Raw genomic sequence first — 16,566 nt, forward strand, 5'->3', positions numbered from 1 at the left:
TTTCGAATTCTGTCTCTCAAACTAATCCCTAGCATGGCCCTCTCCATCGCTCTTTGGGTTGTACTGAGCTGCTCTAAGGTTTTCTTTGTAAAGGCCATGGTCTCCAGTCCATATGTAGTTACAGGTAAGATACATTTGTCATAAACTCTACGTTTATTAACATGAAGAGAAGTATCCATTCTCAAATGTGGTCTCGAGGTAAGGAAGTACAAAACTCAAAGAAGTACCACAAAATGTATATATTAATAAAATGGTCATATAAGGACGCGTTTCGGCTCTTCACGAGCCATCATCAGCTTAAAAATAGAGGAGCAAAGACAAATCTGACCTACAATGTAAAATGGAAATTTTAAGTTTTCTCGAAATGATAAACATTTTTCAAAACTAGGAGACGTTTTCCTCAAAATGTACTACATCACTCTCAGTAAATCAATAATTTTTGACACTTTATAATACAGCTATTAAATAAACGTCTAAGAAGTTAAAAAAAACTACCCCTACTTTTTAGTACAGTGGTAAATTCACCCCCAAAACAGACATTTTTCGAACTTTTATAAAATTGCTTATAAAACGGAAAAGTGAAAAATATATTCGCTTACTTTAGAATGCATCTGTGATGAACAATACATTCTACTAATATTCTGTTCATTGTATACTGTAATCGCGGTGATATCTCATCTCTATCAGTTGCGTTCCTGAACCCCTTCTGATCCAGTTCCGCCTCAGCAAATGGGCGGATATTTCTCAAGGAGTCGTTGAGGATGTTGAGTTGTGCACATATCACCATTATTAAACCTGAAATAAACCAAATAAAAAATTAATAGCTTTCGTGATACTATTAAATTCGATTTTCAGAGATTTTTCAGGTATATTTGATATATAGGGTGTATTAAAATAATTCCAATGAAGCTGAAGGGAAAATTCTATAAAACAACCATAAAACCGACTATGATGTACGGAACTGGAGGTTGGACAGTGAAAAAGAAAGAGGAACAACGAATGGATAACGAAAGAACAAAAAAGGATAAAATTAAAAATGAGTATATTAGAAAAACTGTCAGATCTGTTCACAAATATACAAGGGGAAATGTAATGTTCTGGAGAGGAATTGTGATCCGTAAAAAAACTCCTTTAATTTTCATCCAATCAACTTTAACTGCTCACATGTATGTTGATAACCTGTAGTCAAACTCTGGAGAGGTACAACAGGAGAAAATTTAATTTTATTGCATGAAAATGGACCTCTACATACCATTAGAGTGACTACAGACATCACTGAAGGAGAAAGTATCCCTTGTTTGGAGTAGCCTACTTGCTCACCCGAGCTGAATCCTATAGAGTATTTGTGGGATATGCTTAAAATAAAAATTAGAGCTCGCCGGGATAATCCACAAAACACCGCAAGGCTAGTACAAGCTGCTCTTAAAGGATGGAGAAACCTACCACAACAAAATGTTGATAATTTGATTAGGAGCGTGCCCACGCAAACTGAAGCTTGCATATAGACTAGAGGGGATAACACTGGCTACCACAAAATACAAAAAAAATAAATAAAAACAATTTAAACATTATGCGTTTTACAATTTTAACTATTTATAATGGGAAATAAGCCACAATATTATTAAAAAATGATTTTTATTAACGTTTCGACGCCCAAAATTTTTTTTGTGACGGATATTCTTGAGTTGGGGTTGATTTCATGTAATCGAATGAACTATCTTTCAATAAAGTCGTCCCAGGAACGCAACTCATAAATATTGGCAATATCATTTTAAAGTCTTCTACTTTAAAATGTATCATATGTATCTGAATTGCCGATATAAATGAGTCAAATTAAATAAATTATTAGAAGAATTTTTTTACTAAGCAACATTTTTGTTTATGTTAGTAGTATTTTGTATTTTGACAACAGCACCCGATTTGGGCATCGAAACGTTAATAAAAATCATTTTTTAATAATATTGCCGCTTATTTCCCATTATAAATAGTTAAAATTGTAAAAATGCCACAAGAAAATAGCTTCAGAACAAAATTATGCGTTTTACTTTGAAATTTTGTATGCTATTAACTTTAAAACAACTACTTTCAATTTGTTTGTTAAATACTTCATTGTTTTATTTAGTTGTTATGTATTTGTTATTAAATTGCTTTAAAATAAATATTGTTTGACTTCGTGTGTTCATTTTTTTAAAATTTGAACGAAATATTAAGAAATATCAGATGATTCCATGTAAGTTTGGGTGTGTGTAGGATATATGGTCGGTTTACAACGTCTTGCGGCGTTGTCCTATTCCCAAATTCCATTCCTTCCTATTTTGCACAGGTCATCCCAGAGGTCTCGCGTGCTCATTGCTTTCCGGATGCCGGTGGTCCAATTAACTTTCGGTCTCCCTCGCTTCCGATGTTCAGGAGGTTGCCATTCCAGACATTGTTTTAGAAGTCTCTCGTCATTCATTCTGTTCACGTGTCCTTACCAGATCAGTTGTGTTCTCTATGTATCTTTCGTTATTGTTCCTTCTATTCCCATTTGATTTTTAATGTCTTCATTTCTGATATCTTCTCTTCTGGATATACGGATTTACATCGGATCGATAAACTAAGAAACACGTTTCCAATTTTTTCTCAGTGAAGCGTGTTGAAGTATTTTTGTAAAAAGTTTTATTGGAAATTGGTGGGTGTAATTTGGCTCGCTTCGATTGGGGGATTGTAGAATTCACAAGAAGAATAAATCTGAGAGGTTTTTGAATATTTGCTGTCCATTCGTCTCTTCCTTGTATATTTGTGTATATTGTTTTGATTCTGAGGATGAAAACCAGTCAGTCTTTCTTAATTCTGACAAGGATTAACAAGGATTTATAGTTTGAGCTTCAATCAGTGTAATGTAACAAATTCAAAAGACAGTGTTGTAGTGTATATGCCAATCTGTTATCTAAATTTTCTGTAAACGGAGCAACTATGAATTTTTTGACTATTTTTCAATACAAAATATATGAGGGGTCCGGCAGTAGAAAATGGCAAGGGGCAGTAAAGAAGTTTTGAATTTTGAAGTGTTAAATTTTGAAAAAAATATTTTTATATTTTTTATTACAAAATATAAGAGTATGAAGCAGGTAAAAGCTATCTGAATATGTTGTTAATACATAGGCAAAATATGGAAAACCAAATATTTTTTATAATGATTAATTAGAAAAGTATGAATATATGAACTACAACTTAACATTGTTTACCTAAAATATTTGAAATAGTTTAACGTAACGCGTTAAGTGGTGTTGACTTAACATAATTTGGTAGGTACTAGGAATTCATTTTAAATTTAGATACCATTTGTGGTAAACAGCTGGAATCTATTCCCAAAATGATTTTACATCTTTCAGGTTTTCTAAAACGTTTAAATAAAAATAATGGTAGGGGAGCAAAGTATGCTAAATGTGCAGTCACTCGAGCGCTTTGGGGACCTATTGGGTTGTGATTATTAGGTCCTAAAACCAAAAAAAGTTAAGTAACATTTTCCATTTTAGTGGGCGCTTGCCATTTTTTAATTTAATTTTCCATTTCCAACAATCGTTTTTTCCGATTATAACGCCATCTATGCATAATTCGAAAATTTTTTTTGAAAAGTTACTTATTTTTTTGTAAGAAATCCAAATCTGCAATAAAAAATGGGGGCTCCGGCATTTAATTTTCCATTTCCAACAATCGTTTTTTCCGATTATAACGCCATCTATGCATAATTCGAAAAAATGTTTCGAAAAGTTACTTATTTTTTTGTAAGAAATCCAAATCTGCAATAAAAAATGGGGGCTCCTATTTAAGATTTTAAAGTAACCCCCTACCCCACCTCCGTGGGGGCTCGTGTTTGGTGCCATTCAATAGATTTTTTAAAAATATTAAATAAGTGTGTTTTACAGTTTTTCGATCTGATGTTCATTTCGCGAAATATCGCGGGACTCGTATTTAAAATATTAAATTTACCCCCACCCCTCTCCGTGGGAAGTCGTATTTGGTATCACTCGATAGATTTTTAAAAAATATTGAGCACATATGTTTTAGTTTTTCGATCTGTCATTCATTTCGCGAAATATTCGTTTTTTTCTTGTGAAATTTTGGAAATCACCTATTTCCTTGCGCCCGGCTCAAATCGTCAGATTTTTGAAATATACACTCTTTTGCATGTACTTAACTTACCTTATCTTAATCTGACAATTTCGAGTTTTTTTAAGGATAGATTTTTTTTTCGGGCCCCCCTTAACGAACTCCCTTGTTTTTAGAGCCAATATATGGTAGAGGTACATCTGCAGGGTACCAGGTTTCTCCCCATATGGTAATCTGACGCGCTCGAGTAACTGCAATAATCCCCGCTTGGGCTCCCCTACCATAATAATATAGCGCTGGAGAGAATTTATTTTCATGTTTGCAAGTAAAAAATGTTAAGTTTTTATGCAAAGTGAACGTGGATGTAAACAATGTTAAGTACATCCCTTACCATTTTTTACTTGCGAACATTTATTCTAAGAATATAAAGAAATTGTCTTCTTTGTAGAAACTTGACCACTAACTACCTACTTGATTTTCAGGATCTTTATCTGAGTTGCAATCATCGTAGCTCACAGAATTGTCACTGTTAACAGCAAAAAATCCATTTAGATTTGAACAACCTGCATTATCCTGGACACATAACATTATTTTCATGCTTATGCATGTCCCTTACCAAATTTTAAGAAATTAATCTGGCTCCATCTATTATTAGAAGGATGAACTAAGTAAAATGTTCTGCTTTGCCATGTCCCTTGCCATCTTTTACATACTATTTCGCGAAAAATCAAAATTTGTCCCTTAACATTGTTTACTACCGAGCCCCTCATATCTTTCACTATTAGAATAAGAGAAAGTTTATACAAAAACTTGATTTTTGATGTGTGTTTACTTACACCAGCTGATCTCCAAACTCGTGAATTGTTACTTACTTGACATCAAAGTATCAATACTAATATTAGAAATTCCATTAAGGGCTGTAGAAATGATTTGAAATGTGTAAGCCCATTCAAAATATGGAGTTTTCGTAGTATCGAAAGGAAACCATCCTGCTAACGGAAGTTGCAACTCGTTTAATGTGAATGGATATATAGCCCAAAAACTGCAAGTGCAAACACAAGCACCCCAAAAGCTAAAAAAGAAATTGCGTATTATAGAAATAGAAATAAGTTATATATTTTTTAAAATTTAGACCAAGTAATTCATCATCAATTGTGTGGAAAAGATAGTGCTGTAATATGTGCATCCCAAACGAAACCGCTAGATTTTACCAAGAAACGAAGACCAAGACCAATCCATTATAGATGAAGACGAGAGTGATACCTGGAAGAGGAGTACATTAATTGGGACCTCACAATTAATATACAAAAAACCGAGTCCTTAGTTGCAGGAGAAAAACCGGAAAAGCTACAAATTGAATTGAGAACAACTATAAAATCAACTGAAAACTTTAAACACTTGGGAGTACAAATAACACCAAAAGCAGGGACTAACGAATAAATGCATTTCAGGATTGGCCAAGCAAGATCATCCACTGGACTTCAACATGGATTATTGTGGAATAATAAAATATCAAAAGAAAATAAAAGAAGAATTTATGAAACAGTAGCAGACCCTATTGAGTTGTGCAGCCAAAGCTATGAGAAATAAATGATAGAACCAATACGCCAGTTAATGGGAGCAAATATAGGATATTACCTCCGAATTCTGTCCTACTGCATGGATTTTAATGAAATTTTGGGAATAGCCTCTACTTATCTTCTAATTCAAAGTCTATCCTATGACGATGTGTGCTTTTATCTTGTGGGTGGTTTCCACCCCTTCTCGGGGGTAGAAAATTTCTTGGTAAATATAACCACGGAAGTGGCTGGAGAACTTAATTGTAAGCAAAAACTGTTCCATATTTTTTTTTTGAAAACTCAATATTTTTTTAGTTATTCGTGGTTGAAAATTGGCCATTTTCATTAAAACATAACACCTTTTCGAACGGTTTTGTGCAAATATCTTAAAAACTATGAATCTAACTAATAAAACTATATTAAACATTTTTGTAGCTTATAAAAAGCCAAAGAGACTAGTTCCTTAATAAATTTTCTAGTTATAATATAAAAAGTGATATATTATGGTAGGTGAAAATAGTTTGTTTTTTTTTGTGCATGCTCAAATCGTTGTATTCAACTTGATGTAACAGACAAACGGTCGATTTTAGGTGTATAATGTTACCAACACCTTTTGTAGTGATTAAATAGATTTTTAAAATGAGCAATATTAAAGGTATATTGCATTCAAACTAAGCGATTCAAACTATGCTGCAAAAAAATTGATTATTAATGTATTTTAAGAAAAAAAAAATTTATTTAACCTCTCATCCACCAGAATTTTAATGCGTCATTTTACTTCTTTATACATCATTTGTATAAAGCATAAAATGCATAATTTTTTACAATACCTTTTATTATAGTATTATGGACATGTTCAAAAAGCTGGACGGGTTTAAAATTAATAGTTTTTGAAAATAAAGATCAAATTATAGAGCGGATTTTTAGATTTCCTTAAAAATCTTCTTTTTCTACATGTAACTTGAAAATAATAAGAGATACAATAATTAAACATAAAACAAAATTTTTACTCAATAAAATCCTACATTTTTGTGTGGTACCTTTTTTTTGTATCTCTTATCATTTTCGATATAAATGAAGAAAAAGAAAGATTCTTAAGAAAATTTAAAAATACGCTCTATAATTTGATTTATTTTTTTTCAAAAACTATCCATTTTAAACCCGTCCAACTTTTTGACACACCCCTTTTTTTGGAACCCGTCCAACACTATAATAAAAGGCATTGTAGAAGGAAAACGATGCATTTAAATTTGGTTGATGAGGGGTTAAATGTACTTTACATTTTTTTTTTAAATTCCATTAGTCATCAATTTTTTTTGCAGCATATCACGCTTACTTTGAATGTAATCGTCATTTAATTTGGCTGATTTTAAAGGTCTCTTCAATCACTACAAAAGGGTGGTTTCAATCTACAAAAATTTTACACCCCTGAGAAGGGGTGGAAACCACCCCTAAGATAAAAGCGCACATCGACATAGGGTAGACTTTGCTTCTTGAGATATTCTCTACTTATTATCAAAATATCAAGTAAATCGATGTAGTAGGATGGAATTCGGAGCCAAATAACCTCATTGACTACCCTACAATCATGAACTATGGCCATGGAAATGAACTATTGAAGAGGATGGTTCCGGCTCACTAGATTTGGTGATGAACAAATATATTAGGAGAGAAATGGAAATTGATTTAGACATATTAAACACAAATGAAGCCTAAATACTAAATTGGTATGAACACCTGCAGAGAATATTGATGACCAAAAAAATGACAAAATGAGCAGAAACAAGGTAGACCAAGAATGTGTTAAAAAACTATCCACGATCGTAGCAACAATATAACAGAGTATTCAAATTGTATATTTACCTTAATGTAATAAATCTGGCCATTTTAATGTACGATTTCAATGTTTCTCTTTGAAAATTTGATTTCGGCTGAAATTCTTTGCAATTGATTAAATTAATGAGTATTTTTATTCTTCCAATATATTTATACAAATAATAGACTTTGACCACTTGCACCATATGTGTCAAAAACAGAAAAGATGCTGAGGCTATGTCAGATACGCTTCCTTCTATACGAAACAAATTGATAGCTTCAGTTGCAATTTGACAAATATAAACACAAACTGTAACAGAGTAAACAACAAAATAAATAATTGAAAGTTTTGTTTTAATAAAATTAAAAATAATATTAAAAACAAAATTTTTTGGGATCCATTTTCTGAAAACGCCCTCGTGGTTTCTACAATTTACAAACCAAATGATTACTGGAAACAAATAGTCTAGGCGCCAGAGGGGTCACCGTGTCATATTCAATTCTGATGGACAAACTCAATAGTCCTGTCGCCAGGGGGGGTACAACGGCCTCGTTAATTCAGATGGACTTACCCAAGTTTTTTTTATGTATTTTGACCCGTAGAACACGAATTTTTTGGGTAACAGTTGATCCGGATGTCGATAAGATTGTTATAGACCAAGAACTTGAGGAATCAAATAACAGCGATTTTTGGCAAAACAAAACAATATTTTGTATTTTTTGGGTCATTTTAAGCAAAAAATATTTCTACAAGTTTTTTAGTAGGATGCACAGTTTTCGAGATAAACGCGGTTGAACTTTCAAAAAATCGAAAAACTGCAATTTTTAAACCCGAATAACTTTTGATTAAAAAATAAAATAGCAATTCTGCTTAGCGCCTTTGAAAGTTCAAGTCAAATTATGTCGGTTTTGATTATTTGCATTGCTACGAATTTATTGTGTTATTGTTAAACAAAGCTACAAACAACTAGTGCGTGAGTGATGTTTCTATGATTTCTCATTTAAAATCGAACGAGTAGGTAGAATAGGTACTAGTGCAATCAAGACTATTTCTACGTTACATGCGTTAAAACGCATGTAAAAGCACGGGAAACCCTACGTGTTTATAGCTTTGTTAAACAATAAAAAAATAAATTTTTACCAATGCAAATAATCAAAACCGATATAATTTGACTCAAACTTTCAAATGCGGTAAGCAGACTTGCTATTTTATTTTTTAATCAAAAGTTATTCGGGTTCAAAAATTGCAATTTTTCGATTTTTTTAAAGTTCAACCGCGTTTATCTCGAAAACTGTGCATCCTACGAAAAAACTTGTAGAAATATTTTTTACTTAAAATGGCCCAAAAAATACAAAATATTGTTTTGTTTTGCCAAAAATCGCTGTTATTTGATTCCTCAAGTTCTTGGTCTATAACAATCTTATCGACATCCGGATCAACTGTTACCCAAAAAATTCGTGTTCTACGGGTCAAAATACATAAAAAAAACTTGAGTAAGTCCATCTGAATTAACGAGGCCGTTGTACCCCCCCTGGCGACAGGACTACAACGGTTTCTTATGGATTTTTGGCTGCTGATTAGGAATTTCGAGGGGGATTTCGATCCGAGTGGTCAAAAAATTATTATAACTAAAAGAGATAAAAAAAATTTTTCAAATAAAATTTGTTCCTTAATAAAAAACGAAGAAAAAACCGTTTACTAAACTTAAATCTAACAATTAGAACTCAAGATATTGTAAATCTAGTGCACAATGCAAATTGCAAAATAAGTATTTTTCGAAGCTTTATCGATCGTAACTCGGCTTCTACGCATGCAAATAAGTCTTAGAAGATGTCGTTTTAAAGCTTAATTAACAGGCTTCCAAACAAAGTTTTAAATTACTTGATCTTCATTTGTTTTAAAGTTATACACGTTTGAAGTTACAATTTTCTTAAAAATATTGTACATTCATTTGTTTATAAGGGTTTCAAGCAAATTTGAGCTATAAACATTTATACTTTAATGAACAATAATGATAGAAAAACTCAAAAGGAACAATTTGAGGTTATGAAAATGTTCATAAGTTTATTTTTGGCCAAGATGTCGATATTTTAATGGCGCGCGCTATGAGGCGCAAGATCGGCTCACCGTGTAAAGGTTCACGCGCTAACTTCTCGATGCAAATTATAATTTCTATGTATACATACGTTATCTTCATTTTTCATTTTTGAAGATCCTAATAAAATTTTATCATATAATTCTTATAATTAAATCATCATACTCTACCTCGTATCACCTTTCATTATATTTACATTGTCTTCTATTTTTTGCACTAAATTAAAAAAAAAACATTAAAAACTAATATTTCAGAAGTACAACTAAAAAGTAAGTTGATATTATTTATTAATACTATTTTTACAAACATTTTTTTCATGCATCTGCAAATCTGCATAGAGATATACAGGGAATATCAGCTTTTTTACATCTGCATAAGTTCTTAGCGAAATTTTAACAGTTACATGGTGGTACAAGTCTGTTCTTGTAGGCAGTAAAACTAAAACTTTTTGAGGCTTCAGAGTCTAATTATCTTTATGATATCCATATAAAGTGGACCTAGTTCTTTTGCAGCATTCAAATAAACTTACGAACATTTTCGTAAGCTCAAATTGTTCCTTTTGAGTTGTTTTATCATGATTGTTAATTAAAGTATAAATGTTTATAGCTCAAGTTTGCTTGAAACCTTTATAAACAAATTAATGTACAATTTTTTTAAGAAAATTATAATTTCAAACGGGTATAACTTTAAAACAAATGAAGATCAAATAATTTAACAAACTTTGTTTGGAAGCTTCTTAATTAAGCTTTAAAAGGACACCTCATAAGGCTCATTTGCATGCGTAGAAGCCGAGTGACGATCAGTAAAGCTTCGAAAAATACTTATTTTGCAATTTGCAATCTGCATTGTGCACTAATTTTACAATATCTTGAGTTCTAATTGTCAGATTTAAGTTTAGTAAACGGTTGATTCCTCGTTTTTTATTAGGGAACAAATTTTATTTGAAACATTTTTTTTGTCTCTTTTAGTTTATGAGCCAGAGCCTTTTAAACAATTTATAAACAATTAAATTGTTTATAACAATTTTTTGACCACTCAGATCGAAATCCCCCCTCGAAATTCGTAATCAGCAGCCAAAAATCCATAAGAAACCGTTGAGTTTGTCCATCAGAATTGAAAATGACACGGTGACCTCTATTTGGCGCCTAGACTAAAAGAAGGTCAGGGGAGATCTATAAATTATATCTAATTAGTCCAGAAAGCCACTGCGCATCCGCTAGGAAAAATATTCTAATTCGGATTTTTTGCACAATCTTACTCAAAAAGGACTCCTTTTAACAAATTTGCATGTTGCCAGGACCAAAAGGTGGTCAAAAATTTTTTAAACGTTTTTTTTTGTTTTTTTCCTAAAATTATTTTTGTTGCATGGAAAATAGTTTTTTTAGGTTTTTTGGATCATTCCAAACAGAAAAGGTATTTGGTAACTTTTCTCTAAATATGATAGTTTTTGACAAATAAGCGATTAAAAACTGAAAAATTGCGAAATCGGCCATTTTTAACCCTTAAAACCTATGTGAAAAACTGAAAATTTGAATGTTGCCAAGGTAGGTAGATATTCTTTAAACATCGATTCATGAAATCCCGAAGATTTTTTTGCAATACAGTATTCAAACTCCTTTGTTTTTTAATTGATAATCAAGCGTGCGCGACACTATTTTCCACCGACAGTATGGTGCAAATGAAAGGAATAAATTCGCTATTTCGTAAACCGGCGAATTTAAGGAAAAATCCCGAAACAGGTCGATTTGTATTTTTAAGTTATGATATTATGGCATATATGGTATACTAGTGACGTCATCCATCTGGGCGTGATGACGTAATCGATGATTTTTTTAAATGAGGATAGTAGTCGTGTGCTAGCTCATTTGAAAGGGTCTTCAATTCTCTATTCAGTAATATAAACATTTATATAATTATTTATACGGGGTGTCGTTCTACTTCTTTTTTTTTCAAGTAATTTAATTTAATAAAAATTCTTTGGGCACCCTGTATAAATAATTATGTGAATGTTTATATTACTGAATAGATAATTCAAGAACCTTTCAAATGAGGTACCACACGACCCCTATTCTCATTTAAAAAAATAATCGATTACGTCATCACGCCCAGATGGATGACGTCACTAGTATACCATACATGCCACAATATCATAACTTAAAAATACAAATCGACGTGTTTCGGGATTTTTTCTTAAATGCGCCGGTTTACGAAATAACGAATTTATTCCTTTCATTTGCACCATACTGTCGGTGGAAAATAGTGTCGCGCACGCTTGATTATCAATTAAAAAACAAAGGAGTTTTGAATATTGCATTGCAAAAAACTCTTCGGGATTTCATCAATCGATATTTAAAGAATATCTACCTACCTTGGCAACATTCAAATTTTAAGGTTTTCACATAGTTTTTGAGGGTTAAAAATGGCCGATTTCGCAATTTTTCAATTTTTAATCGCTTATATGACAAAAACTATAATTTTTAGAGAAAAGTCACTAAAGACCTTTTCTGTTTGGAATGATCCAAAAAACCTAAAAAAACTTTGTTCGATGCAAAAAAAAATAATTTTAGGAAAAAAACAAAAAAAAAACGTTTAAAAAATTTTTGACCACCTTTTGGTCCTGGCAACATGCAAATTTGTTAAAAGGAGTCCTTTTTGAGTAAGATTGTGCAAAAAATCCGAATTAGAATATTTTTCCTAGCGGACGCGCAGTGGCTTTCTGGACTAAATATATAGATTCGGGTTCGAACGTCCTGCGACGTTGTCCGATGCCCAATTGCCATCGCGTCCTATCATTACAATCGTCCTCTGTCAATCCTCGTTCGCTCATTGATCTTCGAACTCCTTCCATCCACGATTTATTTGGTCTTCCTCGTTTCCTGTGTTCCGGTGGTATCCATTTTGCTACTTTCTTTGGTAGTCTTTCTTCTGGCATTCTTTGAGCATGCCCATACCATATAAGCTCTTTTCTATCTATGCAGTCGGTCACAGTTTCTTTTAGACCCATTTCTTCCTTAATTGTGTTGTTTCGAACCCGATCAAGTTTCGTTTTTCTAGCTGCTCTTCTTAGTGCATCCATTTCTGTGGCTTTTATTTTCCTTATTTGACGTTCTTTCAGACGCCACGTTTCAGATCCGTACAGCAGTGTACGTTTTATCATTGTGTCATATATTCTCAATTTTCTTTGTTTTCCTATTTCAGTACTCCATAATATTCCATTCAGAGATTTAATTAATTTTCTAGCTTTATTTATTCTACTGTTTATCTCTGCATCATCCGTTCCTTCTTTGTTAAAATTTATTCCCACGTATTTACATTCTTCACATCGTTTTATTGTTTTGTTGTTTCCTCTCCTACGCAGAGGTATACCGTCTTTTCCATGTTCATTATCAAACCCCATTTTTTAAATTCCTCATTCAATTTTCGTGTCATGTACTCGAGATCCTCTTTGTCATTTGCACATATTACTTGATCATCGGCAAATTGGAGGGTATACAAACAAGTATCATCGTCCACCTGTGCATTCCGATTTCCACTGGTGGAGAGCTTTACCAATGTAGATTTTAAAGAGTGTCGGTGATATGCAGCATCCCTGTTGTAGGCCTTTATTGACTCTGAATGGTTCCGATATTCTATTGCCTAATTTTACCTGGGCTTCCATGTTGTTGTATATATTCTGAATAGCCTTTATGAGCGTATGATTGATTGACGTTTCCTGGAGTACCTGCCATAATTTCGAGATAGGTATATTATCATATGCTTTTTCTCAAATTACATCTCACTTCCTGAATTTACAGCGTGCCAAAATTCCAACTTCGCATATGTGTTCTTTTATAATTCTTTCATATAATCTGCTAAGCGTGCTCGTAACAGTTCCCCGATAGTTATTGCAATCTTCCTTATTTCCTTTCTTATGGATAGATGTAATCCATCCTTCTAAACCAATATTTTTAATTCTGCTAAGAATTTCTTTTATTATTAAACTATAATTTGTACATACCTACAAAAAGCAGAAATCTTAATCCAAATAAAAAACCGCTCATAAACCCTGTAATATTTGGTACCATAAAGGCAAATACATACAGAGCCGTAACGTTATATTTAACAATATCTTTAAAGTTAAATTTAAACTCGGGATTTTTGACAGCCAAATTGACGCGTCTATGCTTATTCCTATGCTCTTTTATTCCCTTCATTATTATCTAGCCCTGGAATAAATTTCATGTATTAGTTAAAATTATTTACTATTGACAAAATGAAATTGATAAGGTAGAAAAATTTTTTTTTCTATGGATGCTATACAATGTGCAACTTATCTCAGTACTTACATATACTCAAAAAAAAATTTCTCACGCAATAAGAAAAGTCGGCCATTGCAGTGAGAAATATTTTTTCTCACGAGTTCTCCGCCGGTTTCCATACCTATTATTATGATAGCCGTTTCCATGGTAACACGCACAATACAAACACAGTTATATTTGTCAAACAAAATGTGTTGAAGCAAAACTTACCAGGAATTACCTTTCAAAACTGTTCAAATATAACTGTTAAATTTGTTCTGAAGCTATTTCCTTGTGCATTTTTATGATTAACTATTTAGATGGGTAATAAGCCACAATTAAATTGAAAAAATAATTTTATTAACGTTTCGAAGCCCAAATCGGGTTTCGTTGTCAAAATACAAAATACTACTAAAATAAACAAAAATGTTGTTGCCAAGTAAAAAAATTCTTTTAATAATTTATTTAATCTGACTCATTTATATTGGAAATTCAGACGTATATTATACATTTTAAAGTGGAAGAATTTAAAATGATATCGCCAATATTTATGAGTTGCGTTCCTGGGACGACTTTACTAAAAGATAGTTAATAAAAGAAACGTTAATAAAATTATTTTTCAATTTAATTGTGGCTTATTACCCATCTAAATAGTTAATCATAACAACTGTTAATTATAATTTTAAATAAATAAAGTATATAAATATTAAGAATATTAAATACCTATATATGTGTATATGTATTTTATTTCAATTTAGCCATATAACATACCTAAAAGCACTTAAGTTTGAAATTTTGACAAAAACGCATCCATAGAAAAAGTACAGTGTACAACACATGAGAAAACGACATATTTCTCCCTCGCTTGATTTGCGGCACTCGCCTCGTGTCTCGGCTCGTGCCAACAAACTTCTGAGCTCGTGAGAAATATGTCTTTGTCTCACTTGTTGTACAATAATATACTATATCTTACTGAATCTTACTGAATTTATGATCTACAATATACCTAAGAGCGCAGTACCTACTTAACTGTTTTCCAGAATGAGACAGTATTAAAAAATTAGAATATATTGTTATAGCTCTACTTTTTCTATTTATTTAGATTGATTAGCAAATTCTTAATTTAATTGATTATCCAATTATTTTATTTATTGCCTATGTAAAAACACAACTAAATTCCAATTAAATTTTCCAATCAATTTTATTCTCAGGGCTAATTTAGTATTTGATACAATACCTGTGATCTGTGGCTTCTAGTATTTCTAGTTGCTTACTTCTTCCAGGGTAGAAACAGGGAAATTGAAAACACTCAAAATCATATAAATGTAATCTATTGTTTTTATCAATTAAGCCGTGTACATATGATTCAAAAAATACTAAAATTTAACTTTGTTGCAACAATCTCTAACTTAATAAATTTAAACTCTAACTCTGATATCTCCTTGTTTTGACAAACATATTTATTTAATTAATTTCTTATTTACTCATGCTAAATTGAATGAATTTTACTTTTCTCCATTTGAATTGATTTCTCAAATTTGAAATGACTAACTGAGTACAAAAAAAATTGTTCAATAAGCAAATAAACAAATGTGGTTTTGATATAAATAAATTTTCTCCATTCAGACAAATGATTTGACTAACCTTTTATTCTTCACTCCCTCGTTTTCTGGATTGCGACGTCCTTGATTCTCTCAACACGTACCCTCTAGTTGTTGCGAAAAAAGTCCCTCTCGTCAAAACTGCTTCCAAGAAAAACACACAGGACTTGCTCGAATATCTTGTGCACAAACGGATAATAATCAGCTACTCGTTCTAGACAACACAAAGGAATCTCCCTCGGACCAGGAAAATTAACTCTTCAACCGGTCGACGATTTGGTTTCAACTTGATTCTGCTCGCAAAGGCCAATCACACCACTCTACATTGATTATACACTTTTAAAACTCGACTGCCTTCCTCAGATGTCAATTACACAGTGTCTTTATTTTTCTCTCAAATCCATACTCTCACATTCATTATCCCTTCTCCTGATATTTTCCATCCAATAAACAACAACCTCTCTCAAACCATTTATTTCTTAAGAAACCAAATATTCTTCTAACAACTTTTACAATTTGTCAAATTTCAAAGAATATCGTCGTTTCACTTTTTCCCGAAACACTTGCTTAATAGCAACATTAAATTCTAAACAATTTTGGTGATATACAGGGTGATGAAAAGCTATGATTTTATGGTCGTTGATATAAATTAAAGTTTTTGAATTTCCTTAAAAAAAAACAATTCCACAACAAAATCCCCGCCTTTTGAATTCTATAAAATTCTTTGCATCTGCAACCGATTTTCTCGAGGCACAACAATTTTCCGGTATACCTATTTCATTATCCTACTTTATGTCCTATTTCCTATCTTAAGCTATTTACTACCTACCCTTCCTTTTTTTACTCATGATATTTGTACACATCGTGAATTACATATTTTTCTGATCTTTTGACTTTCTTCTTCTATTTCCTTCATTCTCTTTTTCTTCCAAACATCATGCGCCTGTTTTTGGGCAACTTTATGCTCTCCATTTCTGAATTTTTCATAGTTTTTTAAATTCAAATGCATCTACTTTCCTTCTCTTTCTCTTTCTTTTGTTAATCTCATTTTTTCTTCTTCTTCTGGGCTTGACTCTTCTTTTGAGGAATCTCATGTTTCAGTTTCTCTTTTCACTTTCATTTTTTC

General features: G+C 31.9%; 1 protein-coding gene across 1 annotated transcript in view; it reads right to left on the reverse strand.

The window, feature by feature from the left end:
- Positions 1-13,759, reverse strand: part of LOC114341022 (odorant receptor Or1-like) — a 66,567-nt gene extending 52,808 nt beyond the window's left edge. Inside the window, exons 1-4 of the mRNA XM_050643220.1 lie at positions 13,560-13,759; positions 7,515-7,776; positions 4,965-5,164; positions 600-795 (exon numbers count right to left, since the gene is read on the reverse strand). Coding sequence (XP_050499177.1) covers positions 600-795; positions 4,965-5,164; positions 7,515-7,776; positions 13,560-13,755 — 854 coding nt within the window. The 5' untranslated portion in view covers positions 13,756-13,759. The remainder of the gene's footprint in view (positions 1-599; positions 796-4,964; positions 5,165-7,514; positions 7,777-13,559) is intronic.
- Between the last annotated feature and the right edge of the window lie 2,807 nt (positions 13,760-16,566).

The sequence above is a fragment of the Diabrotica virgifera genome, chromosome 2 (assembly GCF_917563875.1).
Source record: "Diabrotica virgifera virgifera chromosome 2, PGI_DIABVI_V3a".
Taxonomy (NCBI): Eukaryota; Metazoa; Arthropoda; class Insecta; order Coleoptera; family Chrysomelidae; genus Diabrotica; species Diabrotica virgifera.